Here is a 25,151-nt window from a genome sequence, read left to right on the forward strand (position 1 = left end):
TCTGAGAAGTTGAGGCCATCTGCTGCCATTAAATTTACAGCCTTGAACACATAATAGGGCAATTCTACTCTGCTTGATAGGGTGGTTTGGGAGTTAGTTTTGGTTGGAGTCTAGTCCTCTCATCTGAGTTCCAATATTGGCTAACCAACTGTTCATTCATTGTTTCCACTGAGATTATTAAGGTCATTCTAATGTATCATGGTCAAAGGCAAATTTCTTCTTCCTCTCAATTCAGTCTTCCTGCAAGCTTCCTTAACTCAGTGAATTAACCTTTTCCCCATCTCAGTTGTAGGGAGCTTTGGTGGCTTATGGGTAAGGACTCATATGAAGATCAAGTCTACCAACCACTCTGTGGGTGAAAGATGGGCAATCTCCTCCTTTGTGATATACTGCCTCTGAAAACCCTTTGGAGGGTCAGCTATGGGTCAGTTCCGACTCAATGGTACACAACAACAATAATCAACACAGTTCTAGAAATCAGAAATCTGGGATCCTTCTTTGCCCAATTTCCTTACCAACTTTTAAAATAGGTTCCCACTCTTCTCTGCTACTTCTATCATCAAATCCATTTTGGGTCAAGTTCTCTGCTATGTCTCTTTTGTCATTTCCTTATCCCGGATTTCTAGTAAGTGCTCTTCAATCCACTCTGGTCATTCTAAATCACAGGAATAATTTCTGATTTTATCTACCCTGGCTGTCATTATTCTGCTTAAAATCCTTCAAAGGCTTCCCGTTGCTCAGGATAAAGATCAGAATCTCTAATACGGTTTTGCCCAGACAGTGGATGTGTCTCCTGCAGCCTCTGCTTCATCTTTTCATTCCCCTCTCCCTGCACTCTCAGCAGTCAGCCACACCGGCCTTCTTTGCAGTGTCTTGAATGTGTGATGACTCCTGCTGCCCCAGAACTCTAGTTCACGCTGTGCCCTCTGCCTACTTCAGCTGTAACCAAGCCACTCTGCCCAATTCTTAAAAGTCTCAGTGTGGTTTCTGACGTTGACTTCCTGCTCCATCTTGGCCTCCAGTATTCAGGAAGGGCTCCCTGGTGCCTCCCAGCACTGCCAAGGCTGGGCTGTAGGCCAGAGTGGTCCGTCACGGCCAAGTGAGGGAAATGAGGCCGGAGCTTCCAGCTGAGGAGCTGTGTCCAGCAGAACCACAGGGGCTGGGACAAATGTCTGGGCAGTAATGTTTACTACTCTGGCCCAGCCCCAGTGTCTCTGCCCTGTGGCTCTTAAAAGGCAGGTTCTGGAAGCAGCTCATTTGCCCTGAAAATGAATTCTTCTAGGAACATAGTGTTGCTTCTGCCTAAACAGCTGGATACCTCGTTATTGATCTGTTCATCCTTGGAAATGGAAATCAGCCACTGCTCCTTCCTTTCTTCTCCATGTGGGCTACAAAAAGTGGTTTTCCTCCAGGTCAACAGAACACATTGAGAGCCTTGGCCACTTCATAGCCCAACTTACAGATCATCCATGTAAGTCAACATCTCTTTGGAAGGGACCCCAGGATCATCCAGTTTTAGAGACTGCAGCCTCTGTTTCCTGATACAAGAAGAAGGTGAGAGGACGGAAGGGGTGACCCCGAATCCTCACTCAAGCCCCATGTAGCATTACATAGTGAACATCTATAAGAAAGTGTCATCTAGAGAGAAGCTGGACATCTTGAAAATCCAAATCTATTATCTTGCAGATGAGGAAATGGCAACATTTAAATGCTTGCAGACATTTAAGCATTTTGCTAAAGAGCTTAAACAAGCTGCTCAGAGACTGGCTGAAAAATGGCTGTGAAAAGCTGATTGTCATGACTACCTGATCTCACCAATTGCACCACCCTGCAACTCTACTCTGGAGAAACAAAGGAAATTGGAGACATTCAATGGTTGGTGATACCAAACCAAAGCATATGCCACCGAGGCACCATGATTCTAACTAATGGTGGCACTCTGCGTACGAGCACGGTACTGTACTCAGGAGGGTTCCCAGTGGCTGTCCTCTGTCAGAAGATCTTTAGGCCTATCTTCTAAGGAACCTCTTAGTAGAATTAAACTGTCAACCTTTCAGTTAGTAGCCCCAAGCACTTAACCATTTGCAATCACCAGGGACTCCATGGTTGGTAAGACACTTTGAAATTCTTGATTCTTTTGGATTCTTGCCTCAATTAGACATGTTGTTGTTTGTTGTTTCTGTTAGGTGTACTGAGTCGAATACGACTCATAGAGAAGCTATGAACCAAAGATCGGAACCTTGTATATTCTGATCACAATTTCTCCATTTTAAGAAAGAAAAAAGGTGTTCATACAGAAACCAAAACAAATGGGGGGAAAAAACCCTTTAAACTCATTGTCATGAAGTCATAACTTACTCATAACTAATCCTCCAGTGAGTTTTCCAAGGCTGAAAATTGCACATAAGGAGATTGCTCATCTTTCTCCTGTGGGGACATAGATGGATTTGAACCAGCAGTGAGACACTGCCTCTGAGTTAGCATCACAATTCCATCAAGACTACATTCCTAGAGCTGCCTAAGTGTGACTTACCTAACTTCACAAAACTGTCAAGAAGGAGATCCAGGGCATTTACTTCACTCTCCAAACCCAAAATCCCAGTTCCTTCCCAACTACACATTCATTCTTCGAATGTGTTCACAGTCATCAAAAGAAGCTGTTGGCACTGCTCTCTCACATTCCACAGCAACAAAAGCCATGTGGGAAGTATGTCTGAAAACACTAATCAGTTTTCTGTATCTACTTACAGTAAATGGTGGCCCAGTGGTGAAAGGATCAGGAAATGGGTTCACAGGATCAGCTGGGAATGTTTTTATCTTCAAAAAAAAGAAAGATAAAAGAATGTTACTTTTAAATTAGAAAACCGTTTTGAAGCTGTTGGAAGTGCACTTTTTTGACCTCCTGAAGGAACTAAGAAACACATGGGCAGAGGAGTCACAATGGGTCCTTCAGGAGGTTCGGCGAGGGGGAAAGCTGTGCCACAGGTGTTTTGGGGGCTGGGCCTGGACAGAGGCTGCTGCCAGGTTATCCCACACCCACCTTGCTCTGCAACTTTCTTCTCCAAAGTCAGCTTTTTCAGCCCCAGGGCCCATGCCCACCTTGCTCTGCAACTCTCTTCTCCAAAGTCAGCTTCTCCAGCCCAGGGCCAGCCAGGCATGCTGGTTCCTACAACTGACTTAACCCATGAGAGACCACAGTCAGCGTGAATAATGAGGTAGGCCTGCCTGGGGTGGCTTCTGACAGCTGCTGTACAGCAGTGGACTTACAGCTTAGAGGCTGCTGGAAAGTCACAGCTTAGAACACAGTGTATCATAGAAGGCAGGTGACCAAAGAGGCCTGGGTCAAATGAGGCCCTAAAGTATTCCCTGTTTGTTCACTTTCATTGTTGGACTGTCTATAAACTGACAGAAGCCTCAGTAGAATCCACATATGCAGTCAAGAACATTGTTAACTCTGGTCTTTCAGGTAAAGAAGGCATGGAGTTCAGAAATACCGGGACTGGGTATAGTCACAGCCTAGAGATCATCTTATAAAAGTTGGGTTCTTTCTGTTTAACCGTTTTGTCTTTGGTCCCTTGAAGGTCTTGTAAAGAGCTGGGTTTTATTTCTCTAAGCAGGACTAAGGTACTGCAAGGCCAAGAGACCCAATAACACTGACACTGGCTTTGCTGGAGAAGTTCCAAGCATAAGTATTGGCTGAATAGTTATTATACTATTCAGCTACCAGAAGGCTGTGTCCAGGAAACCAATGGCACCTCTGCTCAATGACAGCAGTCTTACATCTCTTGAGGTCTTGACTATGGACCTTCTGTTAAGAGCTAGGTGCTCTGAAGCCCTGCAAGGGAATTGTAAGGTTGGGATGAGCAAAACCGCAAAACCACATTAGACCAAACCCAGATACACTGAGGTTTTCTGAATGGGGACAGAAACATCTCTTACCATCTGGAATGACAATATCCTTGCATTGTGGTTTGAACTGAAATGTCTAGCCCAGGTTTGTTTCCCTTCCCCAAACTCTCTTTAGTTTCTAAACAACCTAAGATTCCCAGAATGGGTCCTAAACTTCTTTAGACTTGGGTGCCACCTCTGGTAGCTGATAGTAGCTACCTATAGGACAGTATAAGAAGGACACTCAAGGGCATCAAAGGGGATGGGCATCTTGAAATCTTGTTCTTCTGCCAACAGGCATTGCCCTGGTTCTTCCAAATGGTTCAACCTGGTGTTCTGACACCAATAGCAAAGTGACGGGTAAAATATCTAACATATTGAGAAAACTCTCAAAATACCATGAAGCAGAAGGGGAAAGGGTGGTATTGTTAATTGCTATTAGGCAAAGAAATATGAAAGGAACCTCAGAGAATTATTTTATACCTACTCTAAAAAAAATACATGTAGCAAAGCATATTCAGAGTACATGCAGCAAAGTACATTTACTCTTTTCTGATGGTACCACCAACTGGTACAATGACTTCAGAAATGGATAAAAACCCAGAGACACAATATTTAGGCTTGTAGCAGCTAGCCAAAGAGAAGAAAACTTGATTTTAAAAGCTATGTCCCCTTGAATAGTGAAAAACTGGAAACAAAGCACACACCCCACAGTGAAGAAGTGATTAGGTGAATGATGGCTCCCTCAATGGATAGAACATTAGTCCAGTAGAATGTGGTCACAAAGGTAAGGAAGCAACCTCACCACAATGTTATATAAATAAAGGGGGGGGGGAGGAAATAACATGGACCTTAAGATTACAACTATGGAAAAATTAGAAATGAATGTCAATAAACAGTGGAAGGAAACATGCCAAAGTAAAAAAAAAAAAAAAAAAGCATGCTAGGTTGGGATTATGTTAGCTAATTCTTTTATCTTACTGTTTTGATAAATAACAGGTGAAGAAAAATGAAAACAGTTTTTCTTTTAGGTAGAAATACAAGTAAGGGTTCATCTGGTAGATACTAGAACATATTTTTCTTTCTGAAGAATAACATCAAAATTCTAGAAAAACAAATTTTTCCCGAGTATTGGCCCTAGGGAGCCAAAGGGGTGGTATTAAAGCCATGAAGTCATGTATCCCAGCTTGACCAGGGTTGGCCAGAGTCTAAACTCCCCATTCAGCTTGAAGGGAGGGACCCTTGAGCCCAGCTCACTGGAGGTCTAGGGCCATTGTAAGCCCATCAATCACTGCCTCAGAGCTCCTGCCCGCCTCGCCTCTCCTTGCAAGCCCCTTGCCCTGCCAGGTACCTACCAGCCTTGTTTTGATTGGAGGGTGCATGCAAACTCCAGTGGGCTCTTCCTTCATGGGGAGAGAGAGAGGAGGAGAACAGCGAGAGTGGGCACAGTGGGGGACGCTGGTAGGCTCTGCCTGCTCACGTGGAGAGGAGAGAAGGGGAGGAGGAGGAGGAGGAGGTGAGATGGGGAGGAGGAAGAAGAGAAAAGGGAGGGGGAAGGAGAGAAAGATAGCACAGTACAAGAAGGGTCTGTCAACTCCAGACTGACTCCCAGCTTTGGCCAATCAGCTTCTAGCTCCTCCCTCCTCCCACCTCTCTCTCAAACTCTCCTCTCTGGCCCTCAACTGCCCATTCTCAGGTATATGCAAAGACTGCTGGCATGTCATATGTTTTGTTACATATACATTTACCACAAAAACAAAGTAAAACCCATTCCCCAACAGGTAGAGGCCATCATCTTCTGTGTCAAAAATCCCAGGACTGAGAGTGGCATCCTTTACCCAAGCCAAGCCAGAAAGAGATCTGTGATCAATTAATGATGTCTGCTATGGGAGCTGTATAAGGTGTGGCCAAACATTTGATAGCAATGACTTCCATCCCCAAGGCTCTCTGCAACATGCAAAATCAGGACTCCCACTGTTTCTGTGTTGTATATGTGAGTGTATGTCCAACAAAGAGCACTAGACGAGACAGGTAAGAGGGAGAAATATCTGGGTTAGGATTTGACTTGTGATAACCCTTTTGTTAACCTATGTTCAGAAAATGTGCAGGACCTGACCAGCCCCTCTTTCCTATGCCTATGGGTTCAGGCCTTGGAGTCTCCTATTAACCTTTAAGTTGGGATATCTGGAGCATCTTGCTGCTTAGTTGAAAGACATCAAGCATTGCAAGAAAACGGCTGTGCTATTTGGGATTTGAGTTTCCCACCCAGCCCCAGAATCATGCCATGCAGACAGCAGAAGCCCAGCAGCTTACACTGGTGAGGATGAGTGTGGTGAACTACGATGGGGAGCAGCCAACAGGTCAGTGTAAGTGTTAATGTGGGACTCCAGAAGACAAACACACACATTTTTTTAGTTGAAGAATGTTTCCCTGAATCATTGGTGCCATTCTGCTATAAAGAATAAAATATAGCCTCTGAGCACATTTCATTGAAAAACTATCAAGAAAATTGCAGGCCTCTTTCCTTCTCTAAATTGATCTAAGTCTTCTATACAATTGTATGTTTCTGGACAATTTCCAAAGGGCCTTTTATGACCATTCTCTCATGATGGTCTCCACAGTAGACTTGTTTTACTATTCAAATTTAAGTGATTTGGAAATTGCATTTGTAAAGTCTAAATTCATGGTTCCTAGACCTTCATGTTGGTCATTTCCAAATCCATTTTACCACAAATCAGTGAACCCTTAGACTATGCCCATGCTAGTTGCCAGCAGTCCAGTTTTACTAGCCTACTAAAACTCTTCCATTTCTCTCTACAGCCCACAGGGTAAAGCCTACCCTTCTTAAGAAGCTGATTCCTGCCAGATCTCCCCAAAGCCCTCATCCAAGTGTTCAGCTAGAACCAACGTCATCAGAGATCCCAGGCTGCTGGGCCTCTGTCTCTAGTTATCACAGCAGGCAACCTGTGTGTGTCTTCAGAAGAGAAAATGGATATACCACAGAGGCCAAAATAGAGCATAACTGATGATTATAAAGAAGGACTTAAAAGTTTCACCCATTGTTAGACTTTTATGACAAAGACATGCTGATCTATTCTTGTAGGACGTTCTACCCTTTTAAAATATGCCCTGGAGTGAAAGAAAATACTTGGGCTTCCATCCTCAACTCTCATTAAATAAGAGTAAACTAAGGTAACACGTGTAATCACAAGTGATTTTAAAACACTATTTTTTTGGGGGGGAGACAAAAAGTTAAAATCCAGATTAATAACAAAATACAGTCAAAACAGCCTCTGAAATGTTCACACAGGCACCTCAGACTTGGCCTCATGGCTTCCTGGCCAGTAGCCCCAAGTTCTCAGTCCTGCCAATACTGGCTTTCCATCTGCAGCTGTCCAACAAAATCCTCACTCCTGTCAACACTGGCTCTCTCCTCGCCCTCTTCCCAAGGTCTCATTGCACATCAGGTCTCCAGTTTGGCTGTAGATGTTTATAGCTGAAGTAGGAAGGGGATCTGATATTGTCTTGCTTTCTTTTCAATGGTACCAGAAGATCTACGTCTGCAGCTAGAGAGGTTCAATTTATTGGCAAGACTACTCAGTCCCTTTGCAGATTGTTGAGACTGGCCAGTACCATTGTGAAACACTATTTTTTATGCTTTGCTCTTGATAGTTCCTCTCCTCTCCTTGGATCTATCCCATATTTGGCAGTGAAGTTCTTCTCTAGATACTTGGCTTTTCAGTTTTAGAATCTAACTCTTTGTAGAGCAGCAAAGATTCCTGACATAAACATACTGCAGGAAGCATGTCAGATGCCTCCATCAAAGTCAGAAGGAGGAAGACATTAGTAATACTGAAGAAAGTGGCCCTGTGCTCTGCCCTCCACAGACCATCACAGACACAAGAATTGAAGGGCAGAAAGGCTCCAACCTTTGCTGATAGAGGCTTGGAGACAGCCAACTGTGTGCTGTGTCCAGCAGGCAGGCATTCACATATCCCAGCAGAAGAGTGGTTTCTATGCACCCAAAAGGGGTACAGAAGTTGAAGATAAAGTGCCTGGATGTTTCTGTTTACTGATGGACCAAGTAGACCTCCCTCCACCTTCCTGTGCTCTGGAGAATTTTACAACTCCAGGGAGAAGGAAAAAGCATCTTGATTTGACTTGGAACTAAGCTTGAGCCCTCCTATTAGAATAAAATGAAAAACAAAGCTTAATTTTAGCCAAAAGGGAACCCAGTTGTCCTGATGCCCAACACAGGGTCTGTCTCTACACTTAACAGCTTTCCTTTGGTCAGACCTTCCTTCTCCCAACAAAGGAACTCATGACAACACCCCAAGGCCTGGAATAGAACTGGATTGTGTGCTCTGCTGTTGAGTAAGTGGTTTATGGATTTTGAGAATAAGAGAGACCAGAAAAAACGTCAGATTCCAAAGGTTTGGATGCTCACACTGCATGTTCCCTGGGATGGAAGCTAGCACAACACACCTGGAGTGGACAATAGTCATCTGTAATTCATGTATAAATGCACTCTCCTTCCAGCCCCCCTCATCTTGCACTAACAACCCCAGCACATCTGTATGTACACATGCCCCCAAAAGGAAAAAAAATGGAGGCAAGGTGTTGCCTTCTTCCCCCTCTTACCTCCTCTCTCTCCTCTTCTACCCTCCCCTTCCTCATTCCACCCAAGAAACCCAGATCAGCTCATCAACTACTGTGATCCAGAATCTGGAAATGGGAAGGAAATAAACTTTCAGGGTTATCAGGCTTCTCAGTCAGTAATGAGCTGATCTGGATAATGAAAAAGCTAGTGATTGAAGAAGAAGAAAAGGAGAGAAAAAAATTGCAGGAGTGACATTGGAAAGAGCATGTCTGTGCAAAGTTTGAGAATAAAAGTCTTTACAATAGCAGCAGGGTGCAAGAACACTGAAGAAATGGCAAAAAGAGATTTGAGGAAGGCTGATTGGAGTTCCTAATTTAATCTTCTTTGAACTTTTTTGAGACATATCAGGCAAAGGGTGGAGCTTTTTATTATTCTTGGCTGTGCAGAGCTTATTGGAAACTCAGTCCATACAGAGTCTAGACACAAGGGGATAGTCAGAGATCTATCTACACTAGTTCTGAGAGACACTTACTCTGGTGCTTTAGTGAGTAAGGAGCTGCACTGCCAACCTAAAGGCATGAAGTTCAAATCCCTCCTGCTGTTCCTCAGGAGAAAGATGGGCAGTCTCCTTCCAAGTGATTTACAGTCTCTGAAAACCTGCTGGAGGGTTAAGTGTGAGTTAGTTCTGACTCAACTGCAGTGAGTTGTCATCGATAACATCTCGGTGGAATGTTACCAAATCACGAGAAGAAAAGCTGGTCTCTCTCCAATTTTCTGATCTTCTAGCACTGGCATGAGGAGCTGGGCAGCCAGTGGGGGGCTCATCCAGTAGGAAGGAAGGGGTTTGAGGCAGGCTACGAGCACAGAAGTTGGTTGGTTGCACAGCTAAGTGTCTATGACGGCGGGTGTTAAGGATCACTTCCTCTTCGGGAGGGAAACAATGATGGGAAGATGCAGAGAAGTAGCCAGAGGCTGAGATTCACCCACTCACGGAGCTGCCGTCTGAGAACTGCATCCAGAAGGAGTCTTTTCTCCACTTGACCACTCTGAGGACCAGACCTGGGCTGAATGCTTGGAGATGGCCCCCGACCTCTCCCTCTACCACCCCCTACTTAGCCTTTCATGGACAGGACTAGGACATCTGACTAGCTCCATGTAGAAGACATAAGATAGCTCTAGGCCCAGGCCATGTGCCACTGTGAAAAGTGCTGGAATAGCAATATGGGGCCTAGGTTCTAGTCCTGGCTCTGATGTGGACAGGCTATGTGATCTGGTGCAAGTGCTTGGCCTTAGTCCTTACTGACCTCAGTTTCTTCATCTGTAAGCTGACAAAAGGGTCAAGAAACCAAGTGACTCCCTCAGACAGGGTAATGGGAGCGGTCCTGGTCACAAGTCCAGCATGAGGGTGCTGTTCCCTCACTTTGATTTCAGCTCCTTCCATGGCACATAAAGTCTCTCAGTGCTCACCATCGTGTTCAGAACACAGACACGGAATATAGGTGCGGTTACCGAGATAGTGCTACCAGCAAGCCCTGCCTGGGAGCAAGTTTCCCAGTGACAGATCCCAAGTCCACTCTCTCCTGGGTTGTACTCAGAGCCACAGACACCCCCATCGAGATCTCCAGCAGAGAGGTCAGCAGGATGCTGCTGGGAAAGACAGCTGGAAGGAAGAGCACCAGGTGTTAGGCCCAAAGCCCAGTCCTGTCTCCTCCGGGCACCTTTACCTGTCAGGTGCTCAGCAAGATAGGTCTCAGAAGCACTGTAAGGTCAAAGCCAGTCATGTCAAGGAAAACACAGAAGGGAGTAACACCTCACCCTGAATCCTGGACACCTGTGGACACGCCTCAAATTTACACAAGGATGACAAAGATGCTTCAACCCGAGAACCTGTGGTCAGTTACCAACTTCAAGTCAGAGACGGGCAGCGGAGCCTCAAGGCCGTGGGATATGACAGCCCCCTCACTCGATTTCAGAGCTGAGTCAGAGACATAAATGTGGTGCCCCCGGGTGTGTGTGTGTGTATGGAGATGAGCTTGTTGTGGGAGGAGCACAGTTCTGCCAGAATCTTGGTTTCTTTTCTAATCTCAGCAGGTCACAGTTCCATCAAAAAAAAGATGAGGTCATTCAACTAACAAGCAGAAGCCCCAGAACATAAGTCTCTAAGGGAATCTTACCATGTTTGTCAAAACAGATATGTTTTTGTTTTTGGTAAATGGTTCTCAGTTCTATGATACAGTAGGACCTTTAAGAAACAACTCAGTATTCTGCTTATGTTGTGCCATCTGCATAGAATGTGTTGGTCTACTTTCTCCAACCGGTAAACTTCTACTTATTCTTCAAAACCTGGGCACACTGAAGTCTTCCTTTACCCAAAACCTCTGAACATAATTTGGGTCTCAAATTAGTAACAGTTTATACAGATAATCCTAGGTTGTTTTGAGAGACATAGATACCCTCTTGGACTACCCCAGCAGAGAGACCATCTATTGCATCATATCTAGCAGCCCATGAGCTACTTGAGAGATATCTCCTGTCAGGAATGTTTTCTTCAGCCTGATCCTTGGAACTTAATTTGCTCTTCTTTTTGCCTTTGTAGGGCCTCATGCGGTACCTTAGGGTTTCTTGGGTACCTTTGGGGGATTCTGTCCCCTCCTCCCTGCTAGACTAAATGTCCTCAGACTGCTACTTAAGAAAGTTCACACTCATTGCACTGAGTCGGATCCAACGCATAGCTGACCCACAAGCAGGTTTTCAGAGGCTGTAAATTTACACAGGTGGAGACCGCCCATCTTGCTCCCATAGAAGCAGCTGATGGATTCTTACTGCGGGTCTTTGAATTGCCAGAACAACTACTTACCCACTAGGCTATCAGAGCTTCCACAATAAGGCTTCGTATTTCAACTGATGTATTTGCTAGTCCCAGATTTGCCTGGTTTCCTGTCTTTGCCACCAAGCCCCTTCTTTGCCTTTCCCAGTCTGGAGAGAGCTTTAATCGCAGTCCTGCTTCTAGACATTGCTCTTCAAAGTGGAAAATTCCCTAAGAAGAGGCTGATTTCAACCCAGTGTGATACTGAAAAAGAAGCTAGAATCCTGGGCTCTAGTTCTAGTTAAACCCAAGGAATCACTCCACTTAGGGACTTGGATTTCACCCTTCTCTGCAAAGGAGTAACAGAAAGGTCCTATTTCTAGGTTACCCTCCTTGAAGACAGAAGATAAGAGCCCCTCCATCCGTGACTGTCTTGACAACTCGCCCAACAAGAAAGTCAGGAAGAACCCTGAGGTGCTCACCTGAACACAGGAGAAGCGATAGCTCTCAGGGCTTCACAGAGCAGGGGACAACCCACCCCCAGTTCTAGGGTGATTATCCAGAGGCTCTGGCTGGAAGCTTCTCAGATTGTACCAACTCTCCAGAGTCTAAGTATAAATGCAGAAATGACTTCCTGTGCCAGCCAAGCCAAGAACAGTGATAACTCCTAAAACCTGGGCAGCATTTTGTCCCATTTGCTGTCTCTTGGAAGCCTTCCCAGAACGCCTTCCCATCCACCATGCTCCTCCTCCAGCAAATCCTCCCTGAATGACTCGCACTTCTGAAGAACCAAGAGCTCTCTGCAGCTCTCAAGTTCTTGGCTGTTTATCCACCTGACTCCCTGCTGGCCTTCAGGTGCCTCTGGGTCCCCATAGATTAGCACAAAGGTGGGAATACAGGAAGCTCTCAGCAGCTATTTCTAGACTTGGCTCATAATTTGCAGATTCTAATTGATGTTCAAGTTCACTTGAGTACTAAGCTGAGTCCAGCCAGTGAGACACACAGTTTGCCTGGGCCATCCAGCACCAATAATACCTTGCACATATTTGTGGTGCTTTATTCTCCAAGGTTTCTCTCTCTCTCATGTGATCCTTATAACAAACCTATGATACAGACAGAGCTAAAAATGACACTCTTCTAGAAGACAAGGTGGTAACTAGTCAATGACAAGACTCTCAAGGAGAGCACAGATTATCCAGTCTGCACAACTCCTGGTCCAGCACACTCTCTCCTGGAAGTATTTCTCTCCTGTGGGAGTCCCAGAGGAGGCACATCACTAAGAGGGAGAAGAGTATGTAGGGGATGAAAGATGGTGGAGAAGTACTCAGGGACTCCAAAAGCCAGGGTGCAACTGGAGCCAGAGGTTCAGACCACAGCAGGTTGCTGGGAAGCAAAAGCAAGAGGTGCCCTATGGGTGGGCATGGGCATGCGGGGTGCAATCCAGGAAGCCACCAAGCCAAGGCCCAAGCACCAAGGATCCCTATAATCCTTTAGGAATAGCAGACAGAAGCAAGGGAGACTCAGTGGAAAGTCAACACCCGTTTCCTTCAAGGGGTTTAGGAGGTAGAGGAGCTCCTGGGGCCTGAACCCAAGAAAGCTCCTACTCTCTAAGCCTCCAGGCTGTGAGCAAGACAAAAAGAAGACCCTTCTCAATAGCACTGCCCACACTTGTCCAGTTTTCCTACTGACACAATGGTTCTAGGACCTGTGGGTCTTGTTTTAGCAAAACAGAAAGTTTACCAGAGGAGTGGCTTCTGTGAAATCCATCAGAAGATCACCTGGCTCCAAGGTAAAGGCACCTCCTCTGTCAGAGGGGCTCTAAGAAGGTAGACAGAAACAGTCAAGGTTAGTAACAGCTCTGGTTTGACAATCTTAGGTTGTTACATTGACTAACCAAACAACAGACATACCCGTTTCTTATATTGGCTTCATTACCATTACCAAAACACTCTCAATGAGTTGCCTGGAGACACTTCATACCCTTGTGTGCCGAACAGAACTTTACTCATAGTGTTTCTAAGGCTGTGACACTCTGAAAGCAGACCTTTCTTCCGAAGTGCCTCTGAGTGCATCTGAACAGTCAACTAACCATTTGTAGCACTTAGGAACTCTCATATCATCATGACAATTTTCTAACATTTCTCTTACTTAGCAGAGTACAGATAGCTGAGATGGAATCACAATTTCCCCCACTCCCCCAAGAAACTTTATTGGTTAGAACTATGCTAGGGACTGTCAGAAGAACCAACAAATCTAACTTGGAAGCAGTGCAACCAGAAGACGCTTTAGAAGGAAAGAAGGCAAGGCTTCACCTCAAGTACTTTCGACATGTCAGCCAAGGGATCAATCTCTGGAGAGGGACCTCATGCTTGGTAGCGGGTTGGGGGTAAAGACGACGACCCTAAATAAGGGGGCATGGCACACTGGTTGTGACAATGGGTCAAACACTGCAGTAACTGTTGAAGATGGTGCGGGGCCAGACAGTTGCATGCAAATGTACACAGAGCAGCTATGAGCAAGAACTGTCTCTATGACACCAAATAACAACAAGATGGGTGGGGTGATGAGAAAGTATTTTTAAAACCGCAAACAACTTTTCCTGAAGGAGGCTGGGATTCACTTTCTAGAGTTCTCTGATGGGCCTTTTAGAGGACCCTCTTTCAGGAAACCTTTGACTGTATAAAAGGAAAGCCAAGATTGCAGCTTGGATCAGGCAGGTGAAAGCTCCAACAGGCTTACGCTGATCTGCACAGAGATCTTCACAATGGGTGAGGTGCAACACCTGAAAATTGTGCTTCTTTTCGGAAAAATGGGTTTTTTGCTGCTTTGTAGCCTTGGCAACTTAGGAGGCCTTCTTCAAAGTCCCACAGTGAAAGCGGGAATGAGCCTATCCATTTGGCAGGCCCTAAGGAGAAAGCTGGCCAGGAGAGGGAGCCATGTGGCTTCTGGTAGAATGCTTTCCTGTTGTTCCCAGGCCTGCAATTAGATTCCATAAATATTCCAGCCTGGTTTTAACTGCAGTATGGAAGATGATAAAAGGCCATGTCCACACCTAAGACAAGGGACCTCACTTCATTGAGGGAAACCTGACTTTAGGGACCAGGAGATGTGTGACTTTGCCTGTACCATCCATCCAATGACAGTAATAATACTTTGCACATATATAGGGTGCCTCATTCTCTAGTCACATTGGACACAAAGGGCTACTTGTTTGACTCCTAACTTAAAGTTGTCTGCTTTAAACCTTCCCAGAGCACCTCAGAAGAAAAGACTCAACAAACTGCTTCTGAATATCACAGCCTTGAATATCCCACGGAATGTACTTGTACTCTCACACATGAGGCTGCCATGGGGCCAGGACTGATTTGATGTCTTTGAGTTTGTTGTTGTTTGACTTACTGTAAGGAATGGGGTAGGGCTAGATCTATGTTTTCACTCTTCCAAACTGTCTACACTTGTTGCTTAAACACATCAAATCGGATCTGACTGGTACAGGGGAAGATTGCCCCTCCTTTTCCAGCACAGCATCTGATGGATTCGAATCATATACCTCTGGGATTACAGTGCAGCTTCTTGCCACTAGGCCACCGAGCTCCCTGCTTTTGAAGTATACTGTACATGGTTTTACAGTATACTGCTGGTCTCTTATAAACAACTGACTTGTGCTTTGGCAACTAGCTTTATAAAGCACATGTCTGGTGGCTGTTAGTATTGTCTGAGGGTTCACACAGCTCATTACTCAGACACACTGCCATTTCCCAAAATGCACACTGAATTCCCAGCAAACCCTGCGACTTCCCTGGGCTTCACCCCATACCTTGGCCCCTGGGGATGGCTGACCCTTGCCTTCTGACTTCTGAGGCGAGCTGACTTTCTGGACCTTGGGAGACGCCAGGGGCACTGATATTTGGGTGGTGGTGATGATGGGAGTGGTGGTCGCGTTGGTGGCTGCGGTTGTAGCCGCTCCCACTGCCTCTGCCAAGTCTGGAGGGAGGTCGTCTTCATCACTGCGGTTACTAAAAGCACATGAAGCTCTGCTCATTACAATAAACAACACACTGTGGGAGTAAAGGGAAGGGGGGAGGGGCAATGTTTCCCCAAAAGGACGTCAAACAGATGTCCAGCTGATGGGATCAGCACTTCCCCCTCCCACCCCCCCACCCCGGTCCTCAAATCCAATTTGGACTGGATTTGTTGTCACTTGTCAGGAAATACTTTTTTGAGTAGCTTTCCTTAGGAGAATAATACGAGTCTCAATGCCCCATTTGAACTAGCAAAAACATTTCCTCACACTCATAGAAATGAATACAAGCTCCTTAGTCCTTAGTACCAATCAGTTGGTGGTGGTGGGGTGCACCATCAAGTCAGAACGCACTCATTGCTGACCCTCCAGCTTTTTCAGATGTGGTAAATTGCGTGGCAGGAGAGACTGCTCATCTTTCTCCCACGGAGCAGCTGGTGGATCCAAACCGTATTCCTTTGGGTTGGTAGCACAATTCCCCACTATCCAGCCACCAGAGCTCCCTTGACAACCAGAATTCTGCCTTTATAATAAGGCATTATAGTAAACTCAGCAGACCTGACGTGCTCAAACCTTACACATTCCAAAAAAGAGCTGGTCTTGAGAGACAGACCTCTGGGAGAGACAGTCTCTGAGCCCCTGGAATATCTTGCTCTGAGCCCTTGGTCTGTGAGTGATAACTGATGCGATTTATGGTGAACGTCTGACTTGGTGTGCCTGGGTCCTTTGGGTCCTGCTACCTCAGTCTGAGCTCTGACGGGTGATAGAGTGAGAAGTTACACAGGTGCTCCAAATCTACCTGCCTGACTCCCAGACACTAAGACTCAGGTGAATCTCCTTGTCTGTCAACACATTATACAACCTGTCACCACTGCTAGTGGGAGATTCAAGTGCTGTCCGTGTAAGTCTACTAGGACAGGACACTGAAAGCTTATACTCGGTTTCTTCTAGCCTCTATTCTGTAGACTTTCTTCCTTGGTTGATTTAAACCTGTATCCATTCACTGTAATAACTCATAACCTTGAGAAGGACCTTTCCAAGTTCTGTGAGTCCTTCTAATGAAATATGGAACCGGGGACCCACCATGCTTCTCCTCAGGGTTTTTTCCATGTAAAAGTTTTGAGCCACTGTTGCACAGGGATTGTGAGTTAAAAATGATGATTGAGCTTGGTGTAGACCAGAGACCTATCACCAGTGGCTACCACTTGGCAGATCTCCAATAAAGGCCTTCCCAGAGGTAATTTTAAAAACATGGGAAATGTGGCCACGGGACATAGCATGGGGTGGACTGACTGAGGAGGGGCTCGGGGATGTATAGATTATTCTGCAGGTGATGAAGCCTCAGGACAAGAAATCTGTATTTATTACTACCAAGAGGCAAAGATGAGGTTTGAACAAGTGAAAAAAGTTAAGATGTTATATACTTGGTGGGACATTGATGAAATAAGTCAGATTTCGTGGCATATGCATTAGCCCACTTGATTTTTACAACACTGTAGTATGATTTTGATTTTTCAGAAAAGTCAGTGATATTCAATGGCTGATTGATAAATGACTTGTCCAGCATCACAGATCTACTTAGGTAGAAGAGCAGGTTAGAACTGGCTTTTGCCCCACTGAAAAACAGTATAACCTTAAAAGCACAGCTACTGTTAAGTTCACATAAAAGGCCATTTTTCAAAAACCTACCAGCTTCTGAAAGAAGTCAATGGACATTGTACAAAATTGAAAAAGACTCCAAGTTCCTAATGGTTTTCACAAACTTTGAGTATCTTAACTTAGACCTTATGATGAAGAAATATCTACCACAAACTCAGTAAATAAATTTTGCCTGTTTCTTTGCTGTCTATTAAAATTAAGAGATATTTTCATAATTAGAAAATAGTATACATAGGATGATTTCTTTAAAAGTCTTACTTCCCTTTTTAACAGCCAGGAGAAGCAACTGGCAGTCTACTTCTTTAGAGATTTACAGCCCTGGAAACCCTCTGGGGAAGTTCACAGAAAGATGTCAAAAGTAACAATCAGCCCAGTAGGCACTGATTATTTTGGAGTAATATATATGGAGTAATTCTTGGGGATCAGTTACTCTTGTACCTTTATGTTTTGCTGGAGTCTCTTTTAGATTCTTAAACTATGTTTACAGTAAAGTTTTAGTTCTGAAATAAAGTGGCAGGTCATTCCAACTAACATCAATATAAAAATGACACTTTCACCTACTTCAAATTCTTTCCAGAGTTCCTCTGCTTCTCCCTTCACCCTATACAAGCAAACATGCTAAAGTTCTCTTCTTCTCTGTCTCTTATTTCTAGGGGTTTTTTTGGTTTGGGGTGTGTGGCAGGGTATGTTTTGGCAACTGTGTGTAGTAAAAACATACATAACAAAACATTTGCCAATTCAACAACCTTTACATGTATAATTCAGTGACACTAATTGCATTCACTGTGATGTTCAACCTTTTACCATCATCGTTTTCCAAATTATTCTACAACCTTTAACTGAAATTTAGTACAGCTAAAATTTTTTGTGTGCATTTTAAAAAAATCCTTAAAAGCAGCAATATGAAAGCTGTTCAGAGCATGAGAAAATTATGTTTTTAGAGGAGGTACTTAATATGTGAATATATACAGTTACTGCTGTAAAAACACCCTCAAATTCTTTGCTAGCAAGTTGGAACCAATTCCAGCTGATCCTCCAAGTGAGTTTTCTGAGGCTTTAAATGGCCTGGGAGGAGAGTACCCATCTTTCTCCCTCAGAGGACTGGTGAGCTCGAGTCGTATGACCTTGGGTTGACAGTGTCACTTTTTACCCAGTAGTCCACCTGAGACCCTTGTGAGGATTATAGTGTGTGTTTTTAGTGATGACTTCATTTATGTAAAGTGCTACACACACAGCCTCATGTGGAAGAGGTACTGTATAAACAGTGTTACACTCTGCAGAGTGTTGTCATCCCTATTCTTTAAATTGTCATGACAACCTTACTAGCTATTTGGGGTGAAAACTGAGGCCTTAGGAACTTAAAAAAAAAACACCTCATTGCTGTTAAACTGGAACCACTCTTGGCCAACCTTCCATTGGGTTTCTGAAATCACATGGAAGAAGTCTGCCCATCTTTGAACTGCCAGAAACCATGGTCTTCGAGTTAGCAGCATAAATCCTCATGGACCATGATACCAGAGCTGCTCTCTCTGTAGGAACTAGATGTATTAGAAGGCTAGAAAAGACTAGAAGGCTGGAAGGCTGACTTCATCTCCACCTAATTCCCATATGCACATACATCTGAAAAGTCATAATTAAGGAAATACTTTTAGGCAATCAGAAATCTGAGTCTTTCCATCTGTATTTCTTGACCACGTGTTTATTAATTTTATCAGTATCCATGAGTGTAAAGAGATGAGCCAAGAAGTGGGTAACTAACGTCAACAATTCAAGAACTATTTATGGGGAAAGTCTACCCATTAATTTGCCTCGATTCTTCTATGGGGAAAATGCTGCCAGGCTTTGATTTCTGAAGCAAAAATGTGCTGGGTCCACTTAAGAAACACATGTATGAAATTAGAGCTTTAAAGGGGTTTCCTTGAAGAAGCCAATTTGGTGAGTTAATTAAATTTTCTTTCCTTCTAGGCCAGGTATCAGGCAGTCACTGTCTCCAACATGATTACATATCCCATATGGACGATAATAACATTTTGAGCTCCAAAGTATAAAGAAGAGGCTAAGTCCTGCCAGCTTTATCCTCAGTGGGAGAAATTTTTCCTAGTTTAATTTGTCCCCCAGAGATCATTAGGATTGTTAATTATTTGAACCTTATTCACTTTGGCTTTCCCAGGAAAGACAGCTGCTGTACTGCTGAGAAGTTTCTGTTAATAAGGTGGGGTATGTGGGCTGTTTGCTCTTAAACCCCCTTCCCCTGCCTCTTCTCCGTTCCACAAGATACAAGAAATAGGCCTGAGAAGATGGTCTCTGTGAGAAAAGTGAAGTTAGCTATTCTACACTTTCTACATAGTGGGTACCTTCTAAATGGCATCTTTTGTTAGTAGCTTCCAGATTCTAGAAAAGAAAAGAAAAGGAACTAACTCGTGAGCCGCTGACTAGGGGTTTTACCTGTTAATCTCTCATCATCCCTCAGAGATACGTGTTCTCTGTCACACAGATAGTGATTTTTTTTTGGCTTGCTAATACTCTCTCTGGCTCTTCTCTGGTGCTTTCTCTAATGAAGAAAGTTAATGAGTTCCTCAGAAAGGTAACTACATAATTATTTTTTAAGTTAAATAGAAAATTATAACATGGCCCAGCAATTCAATTCCTGAATACAGTCATGCATAGCTTAAAGTCTATTATATGTTCTATAAGTTGGGTTTGCCCTTCAATCCACATGATTAGCAACTTCTCCATATTTAAGTCCTTATCACATGTTCTTTGACTTTGTAGCATTGAGTAGAACCAACTTTTTATATTGTCCTGGAGATTTTTTTGTTTTATAGGGTGGCTATTGTCCAATAATATGTGTCTATATTGTGACAACAGCACTCACTGACATCCACCTTGTTGTTTGTATTAGGTGTCATTGGGTACGGCTCATAGCGATCCGATGAACTACAGATGTAAACCCCATCCCACCCTGTGTCATCCTCCCAGTCTCAGACACCCTTGAGGCCAGAACTTTTTGTCTGCTGATGGGTTTGAGTTGCCAAACTCCTAACCAGCAGCAGAGAACCTAACTATGGTGCCACCACGGCTCCTTTATACATCCTTTAGCACACATAAAAATTTTCTTTTTGAAAAAGAAAGAAATCCATGTGGCAAGAAACTGAGAGCAGCCTCTGGAGAACCACCAATAAAAGTCCAGTTTCCTTAGTCAAATGGCCCTCAAGGATCTGAATCCTGTCAAGCACCACAGGAGTGAAGAGCAAATTCACTGTTGATAATCCAGAACCAACTCATAGGTGACCCACCAGAGGCAGCTGTCAATTGCACAGGAGACTGCAGAGAAGATACTGGCTATGAACCACCTGTCTGTGGATTGGCAGTACAACTCCTTATCCACTAAGCTACCAGAGCTCCCCAGTTAAGACCACAGCTCTGGCCAATGCCTTGATTTCAATCTATGAGAGGGTCAGAGACCCAACAAAGTCACACACACACTTCTGACCCACAGAAACCATGAGGTTTTAAATGTTTCTGTCTTAAGCTTCTAAGTTTTAAAGTAACTGGCTACACAGCAACAGAAAGCCCTAGTTCCATTATGACCATGATTAGAAATAAAACAAACTTTTGGGATGAGTCTTTAGGGATAGGGCGAGGGTCTAGGAAGTACTGATGTCCATACACTTAGCATCGATTGCTTATGTTCTTAGAATTTTAAAAACTTGCAGTACAGAACTCACAAACTATATTGTCTTGTTAACTTTCTCACTCTGGGTGGCTTCATTTCTGGCTTTTCCACAGCTGGCTGGGCAGGTTCCACACGTATAGGGATAGGACTTCTATGGAAAGACAGGTAGATAGATAGATATAAAAAAAAATAGAACACATCAACAAAAAACCGTTATGGCCCTTTTCCCCCCATATAAGCTGCTTTTTCAGTTAATGTATGCCTTAATAGTGATGAAAGGTAGGAAATATAATTTATTTCCTCACAATTCTACTTATTAAATATAAAAACAAATACTACAGAAAATCCAAAAGCAAAACAAAACAAAAAGCATAGAAAAGAAAATATAGCAAGTGGGGAAATGAACAGCAGTAAGGTAAAGAATAAAACTAAAAGCCAAAAGTGCCTTCCCTCCAATATCAGAGTTTGGTTCAGATCCAAGTTTTGCTAATAAAAAGAATGAAGAGAAACCCAGGCATAATCTGGTTTTACTTTCAAGTAATCCAGTAACTATGGCATTTAAAGTACAATACAGAGTATATTTTAAAAGGAAAAAGGACCACAGGGTATTTAGCATGGAAAAAGTGCAGAACAGAAAACCTATTAGGGCTGATTCTAAAATGAATTTTAATCCTATGTACATGTAAAATGTGAAACATTAAGTTTCACTTTTACACCTCCTCAAGAAATTATACCAGCTAACCAATGAGCCCTATGAAAAATAGTATTTTTAAGGAAAAATTTATGTATTTTTCAGTGGTCATGAATAATTTTAATAAAAAATAAATATGCACAACAATAGTTATACTTTGGAACCAAAGGACATAAATACAAATGGAAATCCTAAGCAAGGGACCTTTGGCTAGTGAACTCTCCCGGGTCCCCATTTTCTCTTCTATTCTGTGGCTGACTTAGTGATGGCCATAGCCACGGCTAATAAAAAGATATTGAGTAAATATATAAATGAGTAGATACGGGATTGGAGTCATTATCCTGCAGGTTCATGACTTCTTCAAGCAGGGTCCCCACAGTAAACTAATGTGGTCCCTGGAAGAGCTCACAGTTCAGCAGGGAACACATAATTTTGCTAGTGGAATGGCTGGTACTGGGATAGCTTCAGAGGAGTATACACTACACCAGATAGAGAGATGATAGACAGAATGGAGAACAGTGCTGATGGGTGAGGTCCCAGCCAAAAAGCAGACTGAGACTAAAAGAAAGCACAGGTCAGGTAATGAGGGCTCAGGTGCAGGAGAATTTACACCATAGCTAATGAGAGTCGCTATGGCTTCAAACAAGGAAGCGGCATATGATGGTTTGTATTTTAGAAAAAGCTTTGGTGAAACAAAGGAGACAGTGGTAAAAAGAAAATGTGGAGGCCCTGAGTTGGAAAGAGATTATGATCAGGAGGAGGAGAAAGTGGACGTGGAAGATAAATGACATTAAAACTGACAGGATTTGGTGACTGATTAGAAAAGAGTGTGAAGTAAAATCAAGGACTCCAGGTGACAAGCCTGGATACTGAGGAGACAATAATGACATTATTAACCAAGACTAAAAACACAGTTGGGGGAGTAGCTACACGGGGGAAAGTGAGTTAATTTTTTTTAATGGGCATATGTCTCTGATATATGATAATACCAAAAACATGGACTTGGGAATCATAAGGTGGTAGAGAGTTAATGTATCATCTATTATAAGAATTCTCTAGTCCACAGGTAATACAACTGGCTACCCCACTGAGCTGCCAAATGAAAGGCAAGGGATGTGATTGCACCCAGAAGTACCTTGGAAGAAAGGGCTGGCGATCTGCATCTAAAAAGAAAAGTCAGTCCTGGAAAACCTTAGTGAATAGTTCTACTCTTAAATACACAGGGTCACCATTAGGCGGAGTCCACCTGATGGCAAATGTTTGGTTAAGAAAATTGTCAGGGAATGGTTCTCAGGTCACTTGGGGTGCTTGCTGACATCCCCATTCTCATCACCATTCCCTCAGAATCTAAAAACCCGTAGGTATGAGTTAAGAAACTGCATTTTTAACAACCGACTCTGATTCAGTCTTAGATTCCCTCTTAGGTGGTCAAAGAATTCTAGCCTGTAGCTGTTTCTCACAGAAATTGAGAGGTGAAACATTTCTCCTCTGTGTGAGATTAGGGGAGAGATTGCTTCCTCTGGGTTTGAGGCAGAGCAGAAAGGAAGTTGTAAAGAGCACAGTACTAGCAAGTAGCTCAGTGCCAAGACCATGTCAGAGTAGGCCCCAGTGGGTCATGAAGGGCCTCCCGTGGTCTGGCCCCAGCAAAGCTGAGCCTTGAAAAGGCTTCAAATGGGAATGACAAGGTCAAATGTACAAGCTTGAGAGATCTGCAGATCTACAAGCCAAATCAATCCTGAGTTTTTCATTACTATGGTAGGTAGAAATATCAACCCACCGAACAAGCAACATGTTAGAGACAATCACTTATTATGCATCAGAGAGTTGGACAATGACTATGGAGGATAGAAGAATTGATGCCTTTGAGCTGTGGTGCTGAAGAAAAGTACTGAATATACCATGGACTGCTAAGAAAACAAACAGGTTCATCCTGGAGAGGGTTAAACCGGGCTGCTCCTTGGAGGCAAGGATTCTAAAGCTTCGTCTGACATACTTTGGACATGTTGCAAGGAGCGACCAGTCCTTGGAGATGGACGTCATGCTTGGGAGGGTGGAGGGACAGCGCAGGAGAGGAAGACCCTCTATGAGGTGGATTGATTCAGTGATTGGGGTAATCGGGGTGGGTGTGTCTGAGACAGTGCTATTGGCACAGGACAGAGCAGAGTTTAGGGATGTTGTACATAGGGTCACTATGAGTCGCAAGCGACTCGACGGCACATAACAACAACAACAACAAGAAGCCAGGTGGGGTGTTTTCTACCTATTTAGGCTCAAATTCTCTATTTCATTTTTCTTCTCTGACTTCTTTCACAAATGTCCTCATGGGCCATGTTTTGAGGATAATGTTGTTGATACAGTGTCATTTTCCCATTTGAACAAGAAGCAACGGACCTTACATTAGCATCCTGAAGACTGGATTTCTTATTGATATTTACAAACGTGGATTCCTCTTTTCCAACCTGTTAAAAAAAACAGGTTAGTCAAACCAGAACATTTTGGCATGCACAAATGCTTTCAAATCTGCTCCATTTAAAAGCTTAAAGACACATGAAGGTGGACCAGAGAGAATTCATCAAGTCTTCAGTAATAAACCTTGTTCTGGTATTCATATATTTTATAGGTAAATGTTCTCTTGAGTCATTCCCCACCATGGGTATCAAGATGTAATCATTCAGACACAATGACTTCTTGCATTCTTACTATTTTACTGAAGGTCTGCTATGTGCCAGCTCCACAAGAAAGCAAAGGAGATGGTGTGCAAAGAGCCAAACCCACAGTTTAAACCTCTCACCCCATTTTAGATCAGGAATCAGATGTACGCTCATATAGCTCTTAGTTTACAAAGGAATTCAGAAGCTGCCCTTTCACATCAGCCTGGGAGGAATTATGTTGTATTAGTTTGATAGAGCCCTTTAGTGATTCCTACAAAGAATGGTATGGGTGGGGTTGGTCTGGGTGGGATATCCACGTACTCAGTCACTAAGGCCAATTCAACCCATACTGAGGTCACTGGAGGCCTGTGGCTCTCAAAGTCACCATTACACACAGAGCTCTCTTAATAAAGGTTGCTGTTTTAATACAGATGCTGCTTTTAATATATGTTGATCAAAGACTTAAAGGATACTGATGGGAGGATATCACATTATAGCCTTCCAGGTTTTTCCAGATATGAGATCAGCTCTGCTTTCTATCAAAGTCTTTTCAGACACATAGCAGACTGTCAAGGGTGCCCTGATTGCACAGAGGGTTACTGCTGGGCTACTAATGTGAAGGTTGGGAGTTGGAACTCACTGGCTGCCAAGAGAGAGCCCCTGCTATGTGGCAGTCTGCTTCTGTAAAGATTACCAAAAATTTCATTCTTGTCAAATTGATTCCGACTCCTAGTGACCCTACAGAAATGAGTGGAACTGCCCTAGAAGGCTTCCAAGGCCGTAAATGTTAATGGAAGCAGATTGTCACATGTTCTCCCAAGGAGTGGCCAGGTAAATTCCAACTGTAGTTTTTTCAACCAGCAATTAAGCACTGAACCATCGAGTTGACTGCGCCACCAGCCTTGGAGACCTTGTGAGGCAGTTCTACTCTGTACTAGGGGGTTGCTCTGAGTCAGAAATTACACAATGGCAACAGGTAGCAGAGGGTCATGTCAGCCTGTTGGTTTTTTGCTTCTTTTTTGAATACTTATTAGCATTCATGCTAATCTGGAATTAACATTTAAGCCACTACTGATGTCTGGCTATGCATCACCACCTCCCCTTCTCCTTGCCCTCACTCTGCCCACAATATCCTCTAAACCAGTGTTTTCTGGAGCAT

The 25,151-nt window shown here is 43.7% G+C and overlaps 1 protein-coding gene across 1 annotated transcript in view; it reads right to left on the reverse strand.

The window, feature by feature from the left end:
- EPB41L4B (erythrocyte membrane protein band 4.1 like 4B) overlaps nt 1–25,151 on the reverse strand; it is a 195,495-nt gene that overhangs the window by 13,232 nt on the left and 157,112 nt on the right. The window contains exons 21-26 of the mRNA XM_006886987.1: nt 23,733–23,800; nt 20,703–20,801; nt 15,112–15,301; nt 13,035–13,112; nt 5,244–5,360; nt 2,749–2,817 (exon numbers count right to left, since the gene is read on the reverse strand). Of these exons, the coding sequence (XP_006887049.1) occupies nt 2,749–2,817; nt 5,244–5,360; nt 13,035–13,112; nt 15,112–15,301; nt 20,703–20,801; nt 23,733–23,800 (621 nt within the window). The remainder of the gene's footprint in view (nt 1–2,748; nt 2,818–5,243; nt 5,361–13,034; nt 13,113–15,111; nt 15,302–20,702; nt 20,802–23,732; nt 23,801–25,151) is intronic.

The sequence above is a fragment of the Elephantulus edwardii genome, unplaced genomic scaffold, assembly GCF_000299155.1.
Source record: "Elephantulus edwardii isolate Elephantulus edwardi_28Jun2011 unplaced genomic scaffold, EleEdw1.0 scaffold00052, whole genome shotgun sequence".
Lineage (NCBI taxonomy): Eukaryota > Metazoa > Chordata > Mammalia > Macroscelidea > Macroscelididae > Elephantulus > Elephantulus edwardii.